The sequence below is a fragment of the Procambarus clarkii genome, chromosome 82, assembly GCF_040958095.1.
Source record: "Procambarus clarkii isolate CNS0578487 chromosome 82, FALCON_Pclarkii_2.0, whole genome shotgun sequence".
NCBI classification, from domain to species: Eukaryota; Metazoa; Arthropoda; class Malacostraca; order Decapoda; family Cambaridae; genus Procambarus; species Procambarus clarkii.
The window spans coordinates 966,156-991,977 of record NC_091231.1 but is presented as its reverse complement, the minus strand read 5'-3'; the positions used below and the strand labels follow the sequence as shown (position 1 = coordinate 991,977).

General features: G+C 37.7%; 1 protein-coding gene across 23 annotated transcripts in view; it reads right to left on the bottom strand.

Annotated features, from left to right (window-relative positions):
• The window catches only part of CaMKII (Calcium/calmodulin-dependent protein kinase II), a 397,894-nt gene that overhangs the window by 80,237 nt on the left and 291,835 nt on the right, over positions 1-25,822 (bottom strand). For 22 of the 23 annotated variants that reach the window (XM_069315749.1, XM_069315751.1, XM_069315750.1 and 19 more), the window contains one exon: positions 11,019-11,108. The exons of the other annotated variant lie outside the window; for it this stretch is intronic. In XM_069315749.1, the coding sequence (XP_069171850.1) occupies positions 11,019-11,108 (90 nt within the window). The remainder of the gene's footprint in view (positions 1-11,018; positions 11,109-25,822) is intronic. 23 annotated transcript variants of the gene reach the window in all.

Genomic DNA, 25,822 nt, shown 5'->3' with positions numbered 1-25,822 from the left:
AAAAAATATTCATACTATCTTTCTACACAACTTAAATTTGCACAGTGTAACATAAATAACCAATTTAATAGACATTGATAATATAAAAATAGCAATAATAATAATTAAAGATGCAACAAGACAATCAGAGAAAGACAATCACCTGACTGTATAAACACTCACTGAATGTGTATAATGCTCCAACAATCATTCCTTGTGCTTTTCTATATTAAGAAGCTACAATTTCAACATTTGATGAAAAAGACACTTCTAAAGTGGATGTCACTCTTGTGTCATCAAGTGAAATTAACTTTTAATATGGATCCTGTAATTGTACATTATCAAGATGGCAACATGTCTGAATGACCATCACGAACCATCTCACCTATTTGTCATCCATATAATTTAAGGAGTCATAGAATTTTATTAGACCAGTAATTTTTAAGCCATTAGAGTATGTATTAGTAACTGTACTTGATCTCTTTAATGAGATTATATTATCGCCAAGATAAATTTGTGTCGACTGATGCTTTCTTGTGGCAGAGTACAAACTTGGCACAAGATGTAACCACAATTTTGCTCTTCAAAAATTCTGGGATCACTGTTAGTATGTGTGAGTTTATACCAAGCACAGCATTAACTTTTATTGGCATACATTTCACTGAAGGATCAACTACTGTACACAATTTTTTTTTATTATTCACCAACAACTGAATTTTAAATGACTTCTCCACTGGTGATAAATTCATAGGCAACCAAACTAGTAATAGAGAAAGTAAAGTTGGACCTTCAGTGATCGGCTACAAGGTAATATTAAATTAAAAGTCCATCAAGTACAGAATGGTAACTGCAAATACTGTACATTGCCTTTGTCACTCGTTACATAAAACATATAAAGCAACAAAACAACAGCTGAAACAATCATCTACAATTTATGATTACTCATTTAATATAAAATGTAAAAAAAATCTACAACTAGAAATCAAACAATATTATAACTATTTGTTAATGGCAAATTTTGTAACCATCTGAGGACTTTTGTAAGATAATATAGAATATGTATACAAATACATTTTTGCTATTATTAATCTCCTGCATCTAATTAATTATTATTATTTAAATATTCAGTCCCACTATATTGCTTGCTTTCTCTTTCTCTCTTTCTCTCTCTCTCTCTCTCTCTCTCTCTCTCTATATATATATATATATATATATATATACAGGAATACCTCAGAATAAGAGTTTAATCCGTTCCTGGAGACGCCTCGCCTTCCGAAAACTCGCATTCCGAAGTTAATTTCCCCATAAGAAATAAAGGGAAATGAATTAATCCGTTCCTGACTACCCCAAAAACCCCACATCAAACTAAATTTTTATACCTAATTCATCTAAATAAACCTACAAAACTGTGTTCCAGTTATTACTTACCTTACTGTCGAGTGCTGTAGGCGTATGGAAGATGGTGAGGAGGGGGGAGGAGGAGAGGAGTTACTGTTTGGAAGGGGAGTCCCCTTCCATAATCACATCACATAACCCCATGCCTTGTAACACTATGGATACCACTTCTCTTTCTAAATTTTTCAAACCAGCCCCTGCTTGCCTTAAACTCTTTCTTATCTGCATCACTCGTTGCAGGGGTATTCTTTAGAAGGTCTTCGTGCAACACCCTGGCTTTCTCACAAATAATGGCCTCCGAAACACTATCACCCCTCAACTCCTTGTCGTGTATCCAAATTAATAACAACTTTTCCACTTCTTCAAGTATTTGTGCCGTTAATGTTCTTACTCCTTTTGCCACTTTAGCACCCATAATCTTATTTTTCTTCTTAAGTATAGTGCATATTGTTGATGTGGCTTTGTTGTACTGCCTACAAAGTTCAACAACACGTGTACCGTTCTCATGCTTCCGAATGATCTCTTGTTTCTCCTCTATTGTCATCCTCACAGGAGCTTTCTGGCCTTTATCCTTACCACTGGCTTTCTTGGGACCCATGGTGAGATATATAATAACAAATTGTATAGACAAATCACCAAAAATCCAACAAAACACTGAAAATCCGCGAGAAGAATTGATGTGGGGGTAGTCACTGAGCGCCAGACAATAATAAACTGAGGGGCGGCGGGGCGGAGGGGCGACGAACGCGCTAGGTCGGCTGTACGCGTATCAACAAACTCGCGTCCAAACTCGCCTCCCGAAGTAACCCTCGCCTTCTGAGACAAATTTTTGGAGTAAATACACCTCGCCTTCCGAAAATCTCGCATACAGGGACAATCGCATTCCGAGGTACCACTGTATATATATATATATATATATATATATATATATATATATATATATATATATATATATATATATATATATATATATATATATATATATTATGTTAATATTATGTTCCTGCTAATGACCAACATGGTTTATATATATATATATATATATATATATATATATATATATATATATATATATATATATATATATATATATATATATATATATATATATATATATATATATAAAAGTTTCAATGAGATCTGCCCTGTTGTGCCTGGTTTGCAGTGTTGCTAGCCCTGTGGCCCCTCAACTGTTCCTGATATGAGAGATGACTTATCTCTGGAATGATTTTTGTTGCCCAGTGTTGTACTTTCTCCAGTGAAGCTATGTCCTTCTGAAGATTGGTGTCTCCATGCTTTGATACAGTAATCCAAATGGGGCTGCACAAGATATTTATAAAATTGAAGCACCCTTTACCTTTCTTTAACCCTTCAATAAATAACAAAATTTGATTTTTTTAATCATCTTATGAAAGTGTTCATTTGTGTTCCCTGACAACAGGAAAAAAAAATCATACATGACATATTTTGGCCACAATAGGGCAAGTCTGGTAAAATTGAGGCATTGACAGAGTAAACGATGGAAGCAGTCAGGTGCACCCGCACTATCAGGCGAGAGTTGCCACAAAGATATTATTACCTAATTATTTCAATATCTCTGATTGATTTTTTCTCTGTTTTTTGCAGTAATATTATTCAATAGTGTGTAGTGTGATACAGTATATTTATATAATAAAATGTGTGAACCAACGCTATACTCAAAAGTATGGTGTGCATATTAGTGATTCAATTATTACATTCATAAAACAATAAACAAATAGTTTTGCTATTAATCAGCATAAGCACATAATCAGCCATTATTAGAGCAAAGACCATTGTGTTCCAACACCATTGTTCGGCAAATTTATGTCTCGTGACAGGTTTTTGATACTCCTCAGGTGTTTTAATTTTGCAAATGATGAAGATGAGACACAGGATGATAGGCTTTGGAGGGTGAGGCACGTTTTGAATAAAATTGTTGGAAAGCTCAGAGATTTCTACATACCAGCTCAGAAGCTAGTGTTTGATGAATAGCTTGTACTTTTCAAAGGACGTGTTACCTTCAAGCAGTATATTCCCTCCAAATGCCACAAATTTGGATTCAAATTCTTTGTACTGTGTGACTGTGAAACAGGAATTGTGTTACACATGCTAATGTATTCTGGTACCAATGTAAACATTCCTGCTAATGACCAACATGGTTTTTCAGGTAGTGTGGTGAAGACACTGCTGGCACCATGGCTGAACAAGGGCCATATATTATACACAGATAACTATTATACAAGTCCCTTGCTAACTAGGTTCTTACTTGATAATAGAACTGTAGTGTGTAATTACCTAAGTGTAATTACCTAAGTGTAGTTACAGGATGAGAGCTACGCTCGTGGTGTCCCGTCTTCCCAGCACTCTTTGTCATATAACGCTTTGAATCTACTGACGGTCTTGGCCTCCACCACCTTCTCACTTAACATGTTCCAACCGTCTACCACTCTATTTGCGAAGGTGAATTTTCTTATATTTCTTCGGCATCTGTGTTTAGCTAATTTAAATCTATGACCTCTTGTTCTTGAAGTGCCAGGTCTCAGGAAATCTTCCCTGTCGATTTTATCAATTCCTGTTACTATTTTGTATGTAGTGATCATATCACCTCTTTTTCTTCTGTCTTCTAGTTTTGGCATGTTTAATGCTTCCAACCTCTCCTCGTAGCTCTTGCCCTTCAGTTCTGGGAGCCACTTCGTAGCATGTCTTTGCACCTTTTCCAGTTTGTTGATGTGCTTCTTAAGATATGGGCACCACACAACAACTGCATATTCTAGCTTTGGCCTAACAAAAGTCATGAACAATTTCTTTAGTATATCGCCATCCATGTACTTAAATGCAATTCTGAAGTTAGAAAGCATCGCATAGGCTCCTTGCACAATATTCTTTATGTGGTCCTCAGGTGATAGTTTTCTATCTAGAACCACCCCTCTGCTGCTGTGTGTCTGCTCCTGTGTGTTCTTGTTGCCTTGGGTCGCAGGTTGCAGCCTGTTGTCTCGGCTTCGCGTTGCGGAGTTTGTGGCGGCCGCCTCCCGGGTTAGCCCTTTCTTTTCCTTCTCTTTGGGTTGGACAGCTCCAAGGAGCCGTAAGGACTCCCCACAGAAAACCAGCGTTGAATGTAATGAAACGCCATTTTCTGAGTGAGTCCCGGAGGCTCCCTGGCAACCCTCCCTCCCACCGGTCGGCGGGTTTTTCGTGTTGGTTGAAGCTAAGCTTCCGAACTGATGCTAGGCAGCTGGGACGGTAGGTCCGGGGCTCCCCCCTCCCCCTCTCGGGGCGGGGAGGGCTGCGCGGACGATTGGCGCGGCAGTAAAGTGTGATGTTTGCTTGTTTCCTTGGGATTGTAGGGAGTTTCTACCTCTGTTCGTTTTTTTTTTTTGTTTTAGTTTTTTACCATGGGGGGTTTGTTTTTGTTATGCTACCTTTCTGGGTGCCTAACCCCGGTTGATGGCAGATAAGGAAACCCCAACCACAAGGGGGTTTTCCAGGGCCATTGCTCCCTGAAACCTCTTTGAAGGGACCAGATTCTGGCGCTGGTCCCTGGTAGGTCTGAACTCCTTAGCTAATGTCCTGGTCTAATATAACATACATTAGCCCGATAAGCTCCAGGGAGCCTCCTGGGCTCACCCAGAAAATGGCGTTTCATTACATTCAACGCTGGTTTTTTGCCAAACTTCCCCACCTTATTGAGGCCAAAATATGCCACCCATGATTTTTTTATTATTTTCCCGTGATCAGGGAACACAAATGAACACTTTTATAAGACAAAATATTTTTTATATTTTTTTTTGTTTGTTTGTTGCACCTGTGGGTGTTGAAGGCCAAATAGCCCAGAGCAGCTTAGAGGTTAAGGGTTAAAGAACTTAATAAGTTCCCCATAGTGTTCTTTCTTGAAATCAAGTTTTTAAACTGTTTCACTTTCTTCATTCTCTACTATGCATTTTTAATTCCTGAGATAGATTGCTCTTACCCAAGGATGGAAGGTATTGAATGTAAAATATCTTTCCTTGCTTCCTGGTAAATATCAACTCTAACATTGATGAAACATCCCTTTCCCTCTTTCCTGTGGCCTGCTTAACCTGTTGATACATAACTGTCTTATAAGTCTATGCACAGTCTCCGTGGTGTAGTGGTAAGTCACTCGCCTGGCGTTCCGCGAGCGCTATGTCATGGGTTCGTATCCTGGCCGGGGAGGATTTACTGGGTGCAATTCCTTAACTGTAGCCTCTGTTTAACGCAACAGTAAAATGTGTACTTGGATGAAAAAACGATTCTTCGCGGCAGGGGATAGTATTCCAGGGACTGCCCAAAATGTTACGTGTACTAGTGGCTGTACAAGAATGTAACAACTCTTGTATATATCTCAAAAAAAAAAAAAAAAAAAAAAAAAAAAAAGCCTGAAATGCAATGCGTGCTAGTGGCTGTACGAGAATGTAAGAACTCTTGTATATAAATAATAAAAAAAATACTGTAATAAAAAAAAGTCTTCAGGATGAGGACTATGAATCTGCCAGTCCAAAACATAATGTGAATTTCAAATAATTGTGGCAGTCACTTGGAGTTCCCTCTTGTGTTTAGAATGCATCTTTATATATTGCATGTCTTATGTATTTCCAGTTTTCACTAATGTATGTGTATTGTAAGTAAGGAAGAGGAAGAGAGGCTTTATATCTTATGATTGATATATATTTAGTAAATTGCTGCAACCTCTGCCTAACAACCTTACTCGTCAAGTATTCATTAATCCTCAAATTCCTAATTATTTTTCAATTAAATTGTACAATATTCTCTATTTTTTACCAATCTGTTTGTGTCTATGTGTGTAGAGTATACTGTATATAAGAACTTCATCATTATATGAATTTAAGAATTGAAAATAATAGAAGTAAAAGAAAAATTTAATTTTAATATAAAAAACACATTTTAGTATGAAAATCAATTAAACTCTTCAAAAGTCCTCAGAGTTGGTTAAAACTATGTATACATTGTGTTCAATTAACAGGTATCTTTCTAAAGATACATACGGTATATCTAAAGAAAGAGGATAGAAAAAGAAGAACCTTAATTATATCGGCATTTCAATAACTGTACAAGAACTGTATGGAAATGTTTACTACCATATAAATATATTAAAATTGCATGTACAGAATGTGTATATGCATGTGTGTGTATATGCATGTGAGCTCATATAAGAACACACACATATACATACAAACATAAACATGCATATACAGTACATACATACACAAGTGCACATCACACACACACACGCACACGCACACGCACACGCACACACACACACACACACACTCATGTCGTCGCAGATAGTTGACAAGAGAACTGTAAACAAAAATTAGTCTCAAGCTATTGTATATGCATTTAACTCTAAAGTTGTAACATTGCAGGAAAAATATTTTGCACCCACCTGAGCTTACATGCTTCCTATTTATGCTATGGCCATTAAAGATAGTCAACAACAGGTATATAAAGGTATGGTAGGTGTGTTCAAGAAAGAAAATATACTGTACACAGTTATATTGTTGCATATATTGTACAGTGGGACTTCCTGTGAGTGGCCTCATCTTTTGTTGATCTGTAAGGAAGTTTTGTGTTGAATATGTGAAATAATAGTTGGGTTGGAAGGGGAATACTTTTCAAAACTCCCACCAGTTCAGCAGCTTTTCTGCACATGTGTTGTGGTATAATTACATTGGGAGAGTGATCCTCTAAAAAGATATAAACAAGTGTTTAATATAGATAAAAAGAGACTAATCCAAATACATTCCGTGACTTGAAAACATGTTGAAAATCTGTCTTAGATTTGGAAAAACATTTTAAACAAAATAAGTAATGAAAAAAGAAATAATATGTGGAGCCAGAAAACACTGAAATGCTTAAGAGAGGAAAGTAAACACCAGCTGATGTTCGTTTACTTCTCTCAAGGCGGTGGAACATTTCAGATGTTCATCCCACAAGTTAGCTCAAGTCAGATGGTCATCCAATGTGGTAACTATAGTGCAGTGACAAAATTCACGTTCACGTGCTTAACTTTGGTCATGATGGCTCATCTGTGTCTGCTAGGTCTTCAGGTGTTGGCCTAACTTGATGACTAGTTGGTGTGGGCTCCCAGCCGGTCTGCTTGTCTGCTGGTCAGGGATCTGGTTCTTTCCCAGCTTGCTGAGTTCGGGTTCCTAGTAAACTGGCGGAAGTCCAGGTTGGTTTCGTCCCAGAATCGGACTTGGCTGGGCCTAGTGAAGGCTTCTCGGACTGCATCCATGTCTCTCCCTTCTGCAGCTCTGCTCTGGTTGCAGTCCCGTTTATTCTTGAAGGGATACAGGGTCACTCAGCGGTTGCTCGAGCAGCTGTGTGGGAGCCTGAGCTTTGCTCTGTTGGTTTATCCAATGGGCAGGGTTTGGCTTTGGAGGCAGTTCTGGTATCTTTGGGGTGACCTCTTTTGCCACTCTTGTGACCACTGGGTTCATTCCTCGGTGTCCTTGCATCAGTTGCTGCATCACCGGCTTCCTCTTCGGGGTTTTCAGGGTTTGGTGACATGGTGCCTTCCTCTTCCCCTCTCTCTCGATGTGTTCACGGATACCTCGTCTCTCAGTTGGGGCTTTGTGACCAGAGTTCACCAGTCTGGCCAGAGACGTTAGAAGCTGTCCTTACGTCGGGCTCACAGCACAGACCAGGATTTTGTGATGGTGTGGCAGGCGCTGCGACAGATTCGGCTTCCTCGGGGCTCAGTGATCAGGCTCCATTCGGACTGCTTCCCCGTGGTTCATTGTCTCAAATAGGAGGGTCTCTTCGGTCCATGGCTCTTTGGGGCTGGTCGCTTTGGGCAGCTCTTCTGCTGAGTTCTCAGGGTTTAGCTCTCTGCACCTTTCACATCAGGGAGTGTCTAATGTCCTGGCAGACGGCCTATCGCCCTTCATTCCTCTTTCCACGAAATGGATGGTCAACGCAGCCTCCTTACTTTGACTTTGTCAGACATTTGGGCCCCCCAGAGGTGGACCTCTTCATGTCGGCGTAGTTTCAGTATCTCCCATTATACGTAGTGCCATTGCCCGACTGTGAGGCCCTTGTGGTGGATGCTTCCTCTTCCTGCACCTCTTCTCCAGCCCCACCCCCCAGTCCGGCTGTTGCTCCGGATTCTGGCTCTGCTCGAATCCTGTCAGGGAAGGGTGATTTTTCTGGCCCAATGGTGGCCGGCCCAGCCTTGGTTTCTGGCGCTGCTTGCTTGGTGTCTGAACCCAGGAGTTTTCCCCGGCTCCACCTCTTTCAGCCGGTCTGGCCGGTGAGGTACAGTTCCTCGTTGGTTCGACTTACTCTTTGGCTTTTTGTGTCTGCCATTTCTTTTCCTTTCGTAGGGGGAGTCATTTGTGTCAGTTAAGGTTGTCTTGTCCTTTCTCTCTTGGCTTTTCTTGGACTGGCATCTTGTGCCGAAAACTGTCATTTCGTATTGTGCGGCATTGGCGGAGCCGCTGCAGCTTGTGTTTGGGGTGGATGTCACTTCTGCTCCATTCCACAAGCTCTCTCGTGCATTTTTTCATCTCCGGCCTGCTCATGCACCGCCTGAGCCTTCTTGGTCTTTGGACCAGGTTCTTTCCTTTCTGTCTTTCTATTCTTCAGTTTGTTGTGGCCCCTTCGGTTCGGGATTGCTTTGGGAAAGCCTTCATTTTCTTGGCTTTGGCCTCTGGGGGGGTCGGGTTGAGGAGCTTCATGCCCTTCTCCGGCGCCGGGAGTTCTGCTTGTTTGGTCCTGGTGGATGTTTTGTTCGTTTGCAGCCTTCTCCTTCCTTTCTGGTGAAGAATGAGATGGCTGGCTTCCAGAGGTGTCAGTTGGTTGAGGAGGCTTTGCCACTCTGGTTAGGGCGGTGGTGTATCATGTGTTATGTTTGGTGGCAGCTTTGGGGAAGGGGGGGGGTAGCACTAATGAGCAGGAGTGCTAGTTGGATGAAGTGTTGCTTGTTTTTTTTCTGGGAGAGTTCTTTTGCTATGTTTGGATGTGCACAATTTTCACCAGACTATGGTCTATTTTGTTTTGTCCATTTTTATGGGTGCCCTCCCCAATCAATGGCAATAATAACATACTTTAAATGTAAAGTGCTCATAGACCAGTAGGTATAAGGGCTCCTGTGACTTATGACCCCAAACTAATATAACACATATCAGTTCGGATAAGTTCAGAGAGTCTTCAGGACTCGCCCAGAAAATGGCATTACATTACATTCAACACTGGTTTTAACAAGTGACTTTGGAATCAAAATGTGCACAAAGCATGTTCTGTTATTTGCACCAATAAAAAAAACAAATAATATTTGGTAAGAAAAAAAACAAAAAAAGAGAGACAAACTTTGGATGCCACGAAACTTTAATTGAAGCAGAATGGTTTGGTATGAATCTGTCCATTTGAGAGGGCATATAGTAGCAGAAAACGAATTTCTGGAACAGGAACAGGAAATTTGGGGCCTTCTTCAAAGATCTTAATGATACAGACTATTTAAATACAGTATACAGAATTATAGGCCTTGGTGATGTTTCTGCATAACAACACATAGAAGAATACCTAACAAGTAGATGAGTTCTGTACAGACCAACTGAAGTGCTCAAGTTATATCAGACATCAAAATTACATGCAGATATAATTCTGCAGACAAAGAGTCACAATAACGTGGCTGAAATATGTTGACCAAACCACACACTAGAAAGTGAAGGGACGACAACGTTTCGGTCCATCCTGGACTATTCTCAATCGACTTGAGAATGGTCCAGGACGGACCAAAACGTCATCATCCCTTCACTTTCTAGTGTGTGGTTTGGTCAACAGATATAATTCTATTTAACACTGTATTTAAATTCTTTATTTCTTTAGAATAAGAAAAATGGTACATGTACATCGCACTTGTTAAGGAATTTTGTTATTAAATTTTAATTTGACTTTGATTATTACGGCCTTTATAATACAGTATAACAGTCAGCGTTTAAGGTGGGAGAGCCATGAGCTTAGTGGCCCATGTACACATGCCTTCTGTGGCTATTGAGTAATCTGATGCCATATATCTGAAGCTGTATACAAATTTATCAAATGGTAATTAATGCATATACAGTATAGGCTATACAATATAAGCAAAACTGATCAAAAGCAAAAAGTTGTTTTTAAGTTTTTTAATTCAAATACATGGCATAACCTGTGTTGTGGACATAGCATTACTACTTCATTAGATAATGGTACAAAATTATAAATAAATATTTTTCCTGCAATGTACCAAACTAAAGAAACTGCTATAATAGAAGAAATAAAATAAAAAGCTATGTCTGACTATATAAATTGCAAGCAAGGCTCATGTAAAAAGGCTGATGACAAAAAACTGTTAAGAGTTAAATATTAATTATTTATATGATTTTTCAGAGTTGTAAAAATATATATGGTATAAAATTATTTTTATAATCAACCAGTTTATATTATTACTTAATGATTAATTAAGATTTAAATAGTATCAGTTATTTATAAAATAACCGGCGACCGGCGTAAGAGTCAAAACAGGCTCGTGAATATATCTACATAGCTTTTCAGATTATTTCAATGTCTTTACTATGTTAGTATTATTGGTTAAGTATATGGCTTACCCTTAACATCTTCTTCTTCTATAGTGGTGCTGGAATCTGTGCTCTCCTTCACCTGCGACCCGTCTCCCTTTTTGGTGATGATGGAACGACCTGAGGGTGGTAGGCCAAGTGGTAACTCCATAGGGGTTAGTGGGCCCATCGAAGGCCCACTCCTGCTGCCTTATACTTTGCGAGTGGTACACTGTTGGCTGCCACCTATACAATAATTCTCAACCTTATTAGCTTTCACACTCTTTCAACCTTGCAAATACTATATATATAAGTTGCTGATTTCCCCTTCATTCAAGAATCATACTAGAATTAGTGTTGTATAAAAAAAAAAAAAAAAAATAAATAAATAAATATTATATATATATATATATATATATATATATATATATATATATATATATATATATATATATATATATATATAGTTAGTGGGTAGTGGGTAGCTCCCCACTACCCACTTCAAGACCCCGACCCAACATAGAAGCAGTAAGAGGAAGTATGGGCCAATAGGCCTTCTGCAGTTACTTCCATTCATATGTTTTCATACCCAATTTATACCCATTGATTCGTGTTCTAGCATAGCTCTGTTATCTCACCCAAAACTTATATACATAGTATATATATATATACAAAGTATATTATTTTATAGTATATATATATATATATATATATATATATATATATATATATATATATATATATATATATATATATATATATATATATATGTCGTACCTAATAGCCAGAACGCACTTCTCAGCCTACTATTCAAGGCCCGATTTGCCTAATAAGCCAAGTTTTCATGAATTAATGTTTTTTCGTCTACCTAACCTACCTAACCTAACCTAACCTAGCTTTTTTTGGCTACCTAACCTAACCTAACCTATAAATATAGGTTAGGTTAGGTTAGGTAGGGTTGGTTAGGTTCGGTCATATATCTACGTTAATTTTAACTCCAATAAAAAAAAATGGACCTCATACATAGAGAAAAGGGTTGCTTTATCATTTCATAAGAAAAAAATTATAGTAAATATATTAATTCATGAAAACTTGGCTTATTAGGCAAATCGGGCCTTGAATAGTAGGCTGAGAAGTGCGTTCTGGCTATTAGGTACGACATATATATATATATATATATATATATATATATATATATATATATATATATATATATATATATATATATATATATATATATATATATATATATATATATATATATGTATTTATTTTATATATTACCTCTAATAACACACACCATACATTGCCCATAATAATATTGCCATACATCATCAATAATAACATACCATACAACATGCATAATAACACACACCATACATTGCCTATAATAATATTGCCATACATCATCAATAATAACATACCATACAACATGCATAATAACACACACCATACATCACCAATAATAACACACCATGCATCACGCATAATAACCCACATCATAAAGCACCCATAATAATTCACACTATACAACTCACACCATACATCGTACATAATAACACACACCATACACATACAAATAACGCACAACAAATTACACGCATAATACACCACACAAAATTTTTTAATGAGTTTATTTCGATAGACTTGTTGCTAGGCAAGTAAGTAAATGAGATGTATGCTAAATTTTACAAAATATACGATGAAGGCACACAAACATTCATACAAAAACAGATATGCAGAACCAGAAAATAGGATTGTTTTAACAGGAATTGTGAGAGGGCCAGAGAGAAAAAGACAAGAAAATGGGTTCAAAATCAGTAGAGGCCTAATCCACAAGCATACCATCACAACTAGCAAGTAAGAAACAATTACACAGCAGTGAGGAGAGAGGCAGAAAGGTATAGTGGACAATTGTAAAACAGAGCCTGGCCTTTTCTATAAATTCATTAAAAGCAAACTGCATGTAAAGGATAAAATACAGAGATTGAGAAGATGGAACAGGACTATTTAGTATGAAAAAGAAATGTGTAAAATCCTAAATGAACAATTCCAAAGTGTGTTTGCTCAAAATGAGGATTTCAGAGCCGGACCTAATACCAATTCCAGAGCATGCCACAGAATACATAGAATCATAGAATCTTAAGACTAAGTGAAAAGGGGTAGGATGAAATAAAGTGGTTGGACCTGATGGAGACATTCTCTCACAACCTTGGGTTGTGAGAGAATGTCCAACTGAGCTAAGCATTCCACTCCAATTAATATTCCAGACATCCTTGTGCACAGGAATCTTAGCAGATACTGTATATGGATAATGGCAAATATAGTACCAATCTATATAAATGGTAGTCGAGAGGAACCTCTAAATTATAGACCCCTATCGTTAATAAGTGTGATAGTCAAAACACTTAAAAAAAAATAGTTAAAGCCAAATGGGTTGAACACCTAAAGAGTAATGATATAATAACAGACAGACAGTATGGTTTTTTAACAGGAAGATCCTATGTAACAAATATACTTAGTTTTTATGATAGAGCCACAGAGATACTACAGGAAAGAGGTGGTTGGGTTGACTGTATCTATCTGGACCTAAATAAGGCTTTTGACAGTCTCACACAAGAGGCTGTTCTGGAAACTGGAGTATACTGGAGGAGTGACAGGGAGACTTCTGACATGGATGAAAATTTTTCTAACTGACAGACAGATGAGGGGCAGTAATCAGAGACAAAATATGTGACTGAAAGCGTGTTACTTGCGGAGTACCTCAGGGGTTCAGTTCTTGCACTAGTAATGCTCATTGTCTACATAAATGATCTACCAGTTGAAATACAGAATTAAATGAACATGTTTGCTGGTGATGCTAAGATAATAGGGAAGATAAGAAACCTAGACGATTGTCATGCCCTCCAAGAAGACCTGGACAAAATAAGTATATGGAGCACCACTTTGCAAATGGAATTTAATGTGAATAAATGCCATGTTCTGGAATGTGGAATAGGAGAACATAGACCCCACACAACCTATAAATTATGTGAGAAATCTTTAAAGAATTCTGATAAAGAAAGAGATCTAGGGGTGGTTCTAGATTAAAAAAAAAAAAACTGTCACCTGAGGACCACATTAAGAACATTATGCGAGGAGCTTATGCTACATTTTCTAACTTCATTTTGCTTTTAAATACATGGATGGAGAAATACTAAACAAATTGTTCACGAGCTTTTGTTAAACCAAAGCTGGAATATGCAGGGGTTGTATGGTGTCCATATCTTAAGAAGCACATCAACAAAGTAGAAAAGGTGCAAAGACATGCCACTAAGTGGCTCCCAGAACTGAAGGACAAGAGCTACAAGGAGAGGTTAGAGGCATTAAATATGCAAAACTAGAAGATATGAGAAAAAGAGGCGGCATGATCACTACGTACAAAATAGTAAAAGGAATCGATAAAATTGACAGGGAAAAATTCCTGAGACCCAGAACTTCAAGAACAAGAGGTCATAGATTTAAACTAACGAAACAAAGCTGCCGGAGAAATATAAGAAAATTCACTTTTGTAAAGCAAAGTGGTAGACGGTTGGAACAAGTTAGGTGAGAGGGTGGTGGAGGCCAAAACCGTCATCAATTTCTAAGCGTTATATGATAAAGAGTGCTGGGAAGACGGGACACCACAAGCGTAGCTCTCATCCTGTAACTACGCTTAGGTAATTACACCATACATCACAAATAATAACACACACACCATACATTACCCATAATAACACACACACCATACATCACCTATAATAACACACACCATACATCACCCATAATAACACACACACCATACATCACCCATAATAACACACACACCATACATCACCCATCATAACACACACACCATACATCACCCATAATAACACACACACCATACATCACCCATCATAACACACACCATATATCACTCATAATAACACACACCATACATCACCCATAATAACACACACACCATACATCACCCATAATAACACACACACCATACATCACCCATAATAACACACACCATATATCACTCATAATAACACACACACCATACATCACTCATAATAACACACACCATACATCACTCATAATAACACACACCATACATCACCCATAATAACACACACACCATACATCACTCATAATAACACACACCATACATCACTCATAATAACACACACCATACATCACCCATAATAACACACACACCATACATCACTCATAATAACACACACCATACATCACTCATAATAACACACACCATACATCACTCATAATAACACACACCATACATCACCCATAATAACACACACACCATACATCACTCATAATAACACACACCATACATCACTCATAATAACACACACCATACATCACTCATAATAACACACACCATACATCACTCATAATAACACACACCATACATCACCCATAATAACACACACACCATACATCACCCATCATAACACACACCATACATCACTCATAATAACACACACCATACATCACTCATAATATTCAGAATAACAATCACTAGGTGTCCTCTAGTAGCATAATCGTCTAATAGCATAGTACTTATTCTTTCCTTTTAAGTCTACATCTTCATTCAGTGAAAAACATTGTTCATTCTTTTAGCATATAGCTATAAAAGAAGATTAACTGGGCAATCCACATGAAGAGTAAATATGAGAAACACACACATTAAAATGCATCATCATTAACTACTCTCCTCAGGAGGGATGTGACTAGCATTCCCTCAGTTAATTAAAAATGCAGAGAGCAAATAACGTGTTGTGACCAACAAACAAGCACACTCCTAGTAACTCCTAGTACCCGAGTGGTATTAAGAAAATCCATACAAACTAGTGAGTTAATTTTAGACATACTGCACTGTACTTAGTTTTTAATCACAATTATTCTATGTATTGAAAAATAAAAAATATATATCATAGCACACAAAACATTCCAATGAACGATAAATCACAAAAAAAGGCAGCATTGAATTTAATAAACAGCATGAGAAACAACCAAAACAATATACCTTATAAAAATATAGATTTGACGAGATATAAGAAAAAGATTATTCTGACTAGAAAGTTAATATAAACAAAAATCATGGAGCATGTTCTTCAATGTTCTTCAGACTAGTTTTTAACCAAATTTTATGTGTCAACTAAGTGTCACACAAAAAATTATAGCCTAAACTTCAAACACTGGAAAACAGAGCGAGCAGAATGGCGAGAGAGAGACACTCAAAACCTCATTCCTAAGTCAAGAGTCTAAAATATGGCTAACGGTCGCAGTCAAAACCAAATGCATGAAATAACCGACGTGCATCAACAATAATAAACTAGAAATCATGCAAAAAAGGATTTAATAATTTTTATCCTGCCACAATCTGTTTTAAGTATGAATGGCATTAGGATTTTAAAGCAGGAAACGCATTATAAGTAATAATCATAAATTTAAAGTAATATGTATTAAATATATATATAAATATATATATATATAAATATATATATATATATATATATATATATATATATATATATATATATATATATATATATATATGTATATATATATATATATATATATATATATATATATATATATATATATATATATATATATATATATATATATATATGTATGTATATATGTGTGTGTGTGTGTGTGTGTGTGTGTGTGTGTGTGTGTGTATGTGTGTGTGTGTGTGTGTGTGTGTGTGTGTGTGTGTGTGTGTGTGTGTGTGTGTGTGTGTGTGTGTGTGTGTGTGTGTGTGTGTGTGTGTGTGTGTGTGTGTGTGTGTGTATTATGCAGATAATCACTTTGAATAATAAAATATTGCTTAATGCATTTTTGGCCATGTGACCGTCATAAGAACCAGCCAGAGTTTGTCTCAAACTCTGACTGGCTCTGATGACGGCTATACAGCTGAAAACACATTAAACAATCTTTTCTTGTTCAAATGTGTTTTTCCACATACTGTACTTGGATCAGTGTTTCATGATCATTGTTGCATAAATTTATATACGCTGTATACAGTATAAAGTATAAAGTATATATACACATTGTTATTACCTAATTGGTAATTACAATGTCTATATACTTTATATGTATAATATTTTTGCTGTGTGTATGCATGTGTGTGTAATTAATACTTATATATGTGTATGTGTGTTTATATGTAGTCATTAAATATGATTGCAGGGTTGAGTTCAAGCTCCGTAACCCAAGCTTTGAACTAGTATTAATGTTAAGCAATGACTCTCCTCCCTAATGTTTCTTACAATTTGAATGTGTAAAACTGTGTACATTATTGAGCTACTTTATAATGCATGAGTGTTTTATGGGGTTAAGCTCCAGCTCCTCCACCCGCTTCTAAATCATGAGCCTTTTATAAGCAGTTGATGTACTGCAGTAAGGAAATACAGTATGTAAATATTAAAATAAGCAAGATAATGTATTATACTAGTATGCCCTGAGCACTTTCTGCCTCACTTTAAATCCCTAACTTTATTATTTTAAATTCAAAACATAAATGTACAATATCCTGTGGAATGAATTTGCTAATGAAAAGTGTTCTTCAAACTAGAATATGGTCTCTACCTCACTAAGGTCTCTTGATGAACGGGGCCTCAAATGGCCTCACAAGGCCTAAAGCTTACATGGGCTTTACTCCATTCATGAGGGTGTCCAGTTCCACAGTATTTAGTGTAGTTGGTTCACATCCAATAATATTCTGAGTTCCATTTCTAGGCAGGGAGAGACATTTCAGCATGTTTCCTTGGACCTAAGTGCCTCTGTTCACCTAGCAGTGAATGGGTATCTGGGAGTTAGGTAACTGTTGTAGGTTGCATCTTAAGATAGGTCAGTAATTGGCCTAGAAGATCTACATAAGCCTAACAGGCATCCTGTCCTTGACAATGGGAAATGAAAGGTTTACATACTAATTTTGAACCCTTTGCATAATTATGAACCTCAAATACAATGAGAGTTCATATGCCTAGCATATTTGGAACAAATATTATAAATTTGTAGGTGAAGTCCTAAGATAACTTGTAGATATTCTGCAATACTACTGTAAAAACAAATTTTGCTATGCTTTATTTGAATATTTTGGAGAGTTGTTTCTATTTTGGAAGAGAAGTATGACAAATGCACTATTCCAGCTTACTGACTTTTGTAAGGTTAAGATTTTTGTCTTGGTTTGAATTTATTTTCAAAAAAATTTCCCACATACTGTATATTAAAAAAATCAAACAGTATATACTGAACACACACACACACACACACAAACCTGGAACTTCAAGAACAAGAGGTCATAGATTTAAACTAACTAAACAAAGCTGCCGAAGAAATATAAGAAAATTCACTTTCGTAAACAGTGGTAGACGGTTGTAACAAGTTAGGTGAGAAGGTGGTGGAGGCCAAGACCGTCAGTAGTTTGAAAGCATTATATGACAAAGAGTGCTGGGAAGACGAGACACCACAAGCATAGCTCTCAACCTGTAACCACACTTAGGAAATTACACACACACACACACACACAAACAGACAGAAGAGTTAGAGGGGACATGATCACCACACAAGATTCTCAGAGGAATTGATTGAGTAGATAAAGACAGACTATTTACCACAAGCGGCACACGCACTAGGGGACACAGGTGGAAATTGAGTGCCCAAATGAGCTATAGAGACATTAGAAAGAATATTTTCAGTGTTAGAGTAGTAGACAAATGGAATGCATTAGGAAGTGATGTGGTGGAGGCTGACTTCATACACAGCTTCAAGTGTAGATATGATAGAGCTAAATAGGCTCAGGAACCTGTACATTAGTTGATTGATAGCTGAGAAGTGGGAGCAAAGAGCCAGAGCTCAACAACCGCAAGCACAATTAGATAAGTACACACACACACACACACACAATCAGGGCCTTGTAGCAAGGTAGTCAGCGAAGTCGGTTCACAACCGAAATATCTGAGGTTCAATTCCCGCGGCAGGACAGAGATGTTTGGACAGGCTAGCTCCAAGCGGATATTGGATATGGTACCCACTGTTCCGAAAGTAGGCGTTATCTTGAGGTTATCTTGAGATGATTTCGGGGCTTTTAGTGTCCCCGCAGCCCGGTCCTCGACCAGGCCTCCACCCCCAGGAAGCAACCCGTGACAGTTGACTAACACCCAGGTACCTATTTTACTGCTAGGTAACAGGGGCATAGGGTGAAAGAAACTCTGCCCATTGTTTCTCGCCGGCGCCTGGGATCAAACCCAGGACCACAGGATCACAAGTCCAGCGTGCTGTCCGCTCGGCCGACTGGCTCCCTAAACCGGCTTTATGGACATGGTGCCCCACTCTGACTCAGGTATCTCCTTCCCCATGTTGGAATAGGGGAACTAACTCATAGGCCCTCGGAGAAAACGACAGAAAAATAGCATTAGAGGACTTTTTTTTTTCGAGGCGAAGTTAGAGGCATTAAATATGCCAAAACTAGAAGACAGAAGAAAAAGAGGTGATATGATCATTACGTACAAAATAGTAACAGGAATTGATAAAATGGATAGGGAAGATTTCCCGAGACCTGGAACTTCAAGAACAAGAGGTCATAGATTTAAACTAGCTAAACACAGACGCTGAAGAAATATAAGAAAATTCACTTTCGCATACAGAGTGGTAGACGGTTGGAACAAGTTAGGTGACAAGGTGGTGGAGGCCAAGACCGTCAGTAGTTTCAAAGCTTTGTATGACAAAGAGTGCTGGGAAGACAGGACACCATGAGCGTAGCTCTCATCCTGTAACTACTTTTAAGTAATTACACTTAGGTAATTACACTATGCCACGAGTGTAGCTCTCATCCTGTAACTACACTTAGGTAATTACACACACACATATACACACACACACACACTAAAATCTTTAATTGTTCTTAAGGCATCTGTTACTAAGGATATTAAACAAAAATCATCTACTGTATGTCTAATAAAAAATGCATGGTTCACCTATCCAATATTTTTGGAATTGTTTCACAAGCATGTACGCAGAAGATGATGATTTTTAAATACAACAAAAAGGTTTGAGTTCTGACCAGGTGAAGGTCCTATTGCTGCTTGATAATGCACCTACACATCATGAAGTTAATGCAATGAAATCATTAGATGAGAAAATTATCTGCATGGGTCTTCCACTTAATGCATCATCTCTTATCCAGCCTGTGGATCAATTAACTATTTATACAGCAAAGAGGCTTTACCACAAAGCTCTTTAAATAAACATGTTGTGAATAAGAAATGCAAAGAAGACAATAGAGCACACTGAACACCGAGTGACAAATACACCAAAACAGATACTATTTATAGCTGGTGCACGACTTAGAATGAGGTGAAAACTACAATATTGGAAAGACCATGACATTAGGTGGTGAAGCCTGCAACAAGACATGAGGTAATAGTGTAGCAATAATAATAAGAATGATGATAGTGAGGACCAAAATGATCTTGAATGTTTTATGTTTTCATAAAGACATTATTAGCATGCTTTTGAGATGTCAGTGAGCAAGTGGCCAGAGAGAATATTATGGAATGATTACAAAGATTCAGATGACCCTAGATAATGTTGCCAGAATCTAGATACATAAGAATAAGTTACTAAAGTTCAAATTGGATTTAAAAAAAAATACATTTATGTAAACACAGGTGATATGTCACACAAAAAAGATTATATATAAAATAATATCACATTTATATCTGAAGCTGCAATATTTATTTAGATATTAACCAAAGTATTTATCTCATTATAAAGTGCTACAGAAAAAGTTTGAATATCCTGTTGCTGGTATACAGACAGCTAGACATATTAACCCATTTTAAAGATAATTTTGCCTGTATAACAATGTATATTATGGTCAATATTATACCCCCCCCTCTGTATCAATACTATCTGGCAACGCTTCTATATAATATACCTGCTCTTGGATGTTCTACCCCTGGGGCCTCTGGGGGTCCACACTGCCACCCCAAGGTCCGCACACTGGCAAGAGGTACCCAATGTTTGGTGACTAATTTCTTGAGAACCACAGATCCTTAACATTTGATATTACTGGACATGGTAGCAGGGTATATCAACAGTCTTTATATTATTTCATAAACATTTTTGTTGTCTTACTCGTCCCCTTGCATCATGACAACCCATGATCAACAGCTCATTCTTTAGAAACAACTGAACCTCAAGGTTCAGGTTAACATGCAAGGAAGTATGATGTATCTGGCATGCAATATGGTGTCTTCAATTAATTTAGAGGTACATAGCGTTGGTGCCAAGATACTGGTAATGAGTCAATTGGGATGCTGGTATCGGGACACATCATTAACTGTCCATAATATATTTTACTAGGTTCTCTAACTTTGTGTCATCCCACAGCCCACAGTTTAATGACTGATATCTGCATGAAAACTAAATAGATCCAATTAAATAAACTATAACCACTTATACTGTAGATAAACAAAATTAAATGCCTTAATTTTTCAAGAACCATCTACAAAATTATGGAGAGCCTAATATTATTATGTTATTTGACTATATTTGATGAGTTGCTGGTAAATGTGTTGTCTCACTGTGTGCCGTGGTGCGGGCACTATAGGGTTTTATCTACATGGGTGTCAGGTGCCTGCAACTGTCTGTATAAAAGCAAATTTATTCAATGGTTTTCTAGCACAAAAGAAAAATTATAGCTCATGTTACTGGTGATCAGATGCAGGATGTGGATGAGAATATGCATGAGGATTTTGATGAAGCTGATATACCCTACTGATGAATTTTTGGAGATGTGCTTGTAACACAGAAATAAAGAGTTTGGATTTATCACAGTTTCTATTCACAGCCGAGGCTGTTTAGAGAACGATTCCAGAATAAGATGAAATCAAAGTAAAGACAAACTAAAAATGGATGAATATGTGACAAGGACATTACTTTTCAGGTCAATGAGTAGACTCAGACAGGCCCATTTAGTCAAGTGCCAAGTGCAGGTCCCTCAAGCAATACAAATATTACACCACAACCATCTACCAGGCAAACATTTTTTGCTTCCCATGTAAAGTAAGGTTAGATGTCAGTTTATTTATTCTTGCATAATGACCTGTTTTCATTTTACATTAGTCCATTTTCACACCTACAGAATATTGTACTGCTAGTACAGTATTGTTAACTTATTTCATTTGTAAATGTGCAGTTATAGTACTGTACTTTGTGAAAATGCTTTTGAAAACTGATTTGCATACTGTATCAGTTTATATGTATACCTGTTCAGGAATCAGGTCCTAACAGTAACCACAGTGTGAGATACACTGTGCAACCAAGATCAGCCCGAAACACTTTGCGTAATAGTGGCTTTAGGCATTGTATGTACTAGCTCTATTTATAAATCCATCAACTTTTGTATCTTACCTTGTATGTATGTACTTTACCTGTATAAATATTTGTATTTGATTTGTATTTTGTACTTGTAAAAGAAGGTTATACATAGGATTTTTCCATATTTCACAGGATATTTATTATTTTTATGAATATTAAATCATTGTTTATATCATAATTTTGTCTAAATATTCAAAAGGATAATAGAAATAGGCAAAATATCCAGAAATCCAGATTTCTCCCAAACCTTGTAATAAATCCAAAACATATATTCTGGATATTATAGCTTATACTGTGTAATTACCTTAGGGGTAATTACCTAAGAGCAATTACAGGATGAGAGCTATGTTTGTAATTACGTAAGTGTAGCTAGAGGATGAGTGTTATGCTTGTGGTGTCCCCCCTTCCCAGTACTCTGTCGTATAACGCTTTCAAACTACTGACGGTTTTGGCATCCACCACCTTCTCACTTAGCCTGTTCTAACCATCTACCACTCTGTTTCCAAAGAAATTTTTCTAATATTTTTTGGGAACTGCTGTTTTCTTAACTTGAATCTGTGTCCTCTTGTTTGTGAAGTTGCAGGTTTTAGGAATTCCTCTATGTCAATTTGGGCTATTCCTGTTAGTATTTTGTAAGTGGTGATCATATCACTTCTCTTTCTTCTATCTTCTAGTTTTGGCATGTTTAACGCATCTAGTCTATCCTCGTAACTCTTGTTTTTCAGTTCTGGAAGGCATTTTGTAGCATGCCATTGCACCTTTTTTCAGTTTATTTATGTGCTTCTTGAGAATTGGGCACCATACAATTGCTGCATATTCTAACTTTGGTTTCACAAAAGTCATGAACAGTTTTTTTAATATTTCACCATCCATATTAATAAAAGCAAGTCTGAAGTTTGAAATGACGCATATGCTCCTCTCTCAATGTTCTTTATGTGTTCCTCTGGTGATAGCTTACTAACCACCCCTAGGTGTCGTTCTTTATTAGAGTTCTGTAATTCCTTTCCACATAATTTGTAAGTTGTGTGTGTGGTCTATTTTCTCAGATTCCACATTCCATAACATGGCATTTATTCACAGTGAATTCCATTGCCTCTTGATGATCCAAGCCCTTATTTTATCTAGATCAATTTGAAGGGCATTACAGTTGTCTGTGTCTCCTATCTTTCCCAGTATCTTAGCATCATCCGCAAACATGTTCATATAATTCTGTTTTCCTTCTGGTAGATCTCAAGCTCACAGAACTCATCTCAAGCTCACAGTGTCTCCCGTTTCTTTTCTTGGATTCATGTTAGGTGTTTTACCTCAAGTCTCTTTTTCATCCTGCTTCATTCTTTTTACAATATTCAGGTTCCAGACTCTGGTTTTCATGTGGGAAATCATATGATGTTTTAAAACATCCAATGGCTTTTGACAAACTACCCAATGATTCCCTAGGATTAAAGCCCAATAAATATGTTTGTGGCAACTCCCAGACCATGACCACCACCAGGCCAAGTGCCACCAGATTACTACTCACTCAGCTGTGAATTGTGAAACTTCCTCACTCCATCATGGCAAAACTAAGTGACATACAATATTTTCTTTAGTTTCCCATGATCAGGGAATGCATTTAAACAATATCAGAAAGAAGAAAATTTTGGGATAGCTTCCTCTTAGTGCCAGGGGTTGGGGTTTGCGGCAAGTCAGCCTAAGGAGTGACTCTGGGAAGGTGCGCCAAAGAGTTATTGAGAGCGTTTTCCAGCATCAGTTCAAACGTTTTGGAGACATCAAGGGTAGCTGCGAGAGGTTGGATGTCAATCATAGTAGATGTGGGGAGGGGCGCGTTGGGTCAGCCTCAGGAATGGGCCGGACGGATTGTGGAAAGAATTTAGTCAGGAGTCGGTCCAGTGTCTTCTTGGGTGCATCCACAATGCGAGTGACAAGTGTGTGTCAACAAGATCGGGACTCAGTTGTATGGTGTGTGGGAGAAAATGGGACTCTGGGGTTACAGGAACGTCAGTGACAGACAGATTACGCACAAGCAATGGAGATGGAGGTGTGGGAAGCAGTGGTTGATGACGGACTGAGATAGAATGTTGCAGAGCATGGCTGTAAAGCAGGTTGACGGGGAGGAGAGCCTTAGTTTGTGCCGCTACGTATGAAGGACATTGTTTGATAGTAATGTCATGATCACCATGACAGTTGGAGCAGCAGAGTACAGTATATCTGATGTACAGTCATGTGTGTAATGGGAACCAGAGCATTTCCCACATTTGATGTCGTTGGTATAGCCTATTGAAGTGTGGTGAAAACCTTTACATCGAAAGTACTGAGTGGGACGTGGGACGTACACCTCTAGTTTATGGAGGAAGCCATTAATCCAAACCTGATCAGGGGTAAAGTAGTCAAGAAAAGTAATTAGGGCAGTGCTGGTTTCACACAGTTCTCCATTCGTTCTACGCAGAAATTTCCTGACACCAAAGATGGGAATGTCAGCAGCCTAAAGTTGTGCCTTGATGTTGTCTGCACTACTGTCAACAATATGTTGGACCACATATCTTGATAAATGGTCACCCAGTGGTTTGTAGCATCTGACTTTGTAACCACATATTTCAGTAACGTCTGAAAGCTCCAGGTCCTCGCTGTGATTGTGGTCCACTGCAATTAAGTTCCCTTCGTTTATTCGGTCTGATATAGTGCACTTTGATCTTAAAGAACTTGGGAATGGCATGATATAGGAGACTTTGTGCCCTGCTATTTCAAAAAACACTCCTATCAACAGGCGTATCGTCACCAAAGGCATTGATGAATGTTTATAAACCTCTAGAACTCGTCCTACCTTGAGTGAGCGAAGGATGTTGAAGGGAAGGCACCCTTCCTTTCTGGGTGCCTTCCCTGGTCGATGGCAAGATGACATACTTTATGTCATACTTTCAAAGTCTCCTACATCTATTCATCTTTGCACTTCTTCAAAGTATAATTCACTTATTCCCACTCTGCCCAACCACTTGGACTGGACGGTAGCGCATTGGTCTTATTTCTTGCAGGCCGGTGTTCAATCCCCAACTGCCAAGAGGTTAGGCACTATTCCTTTCCTTCATCCTATCCTAAATCCTTACCCTGATTCCTTCCAAGTGCTATACAGTCATAATGGTTTAGTAATTTCTCCTGATAACTACCTACCTTATTCCCTCTTTATACCTCTTCAAAGTGTTCTACATCAATTCCATCTTTGAACCTCTTTAACTGCCCTACACCTATCCTACCTTTGTCCCTCTTCAAAGTGCTCTACACTATTCCATCTTTGCACATCGTAAAAGTGACCCACAGCCATCCCACCTTTGCACCTCTTCAGCGTCTTCTACTCCAATCCTCTCTTTAAATGAACTTGCAGAACTGACCCTTCTGTTTTTAGATAAAGCCAATGACACTTTTTTAACAAACAGCAA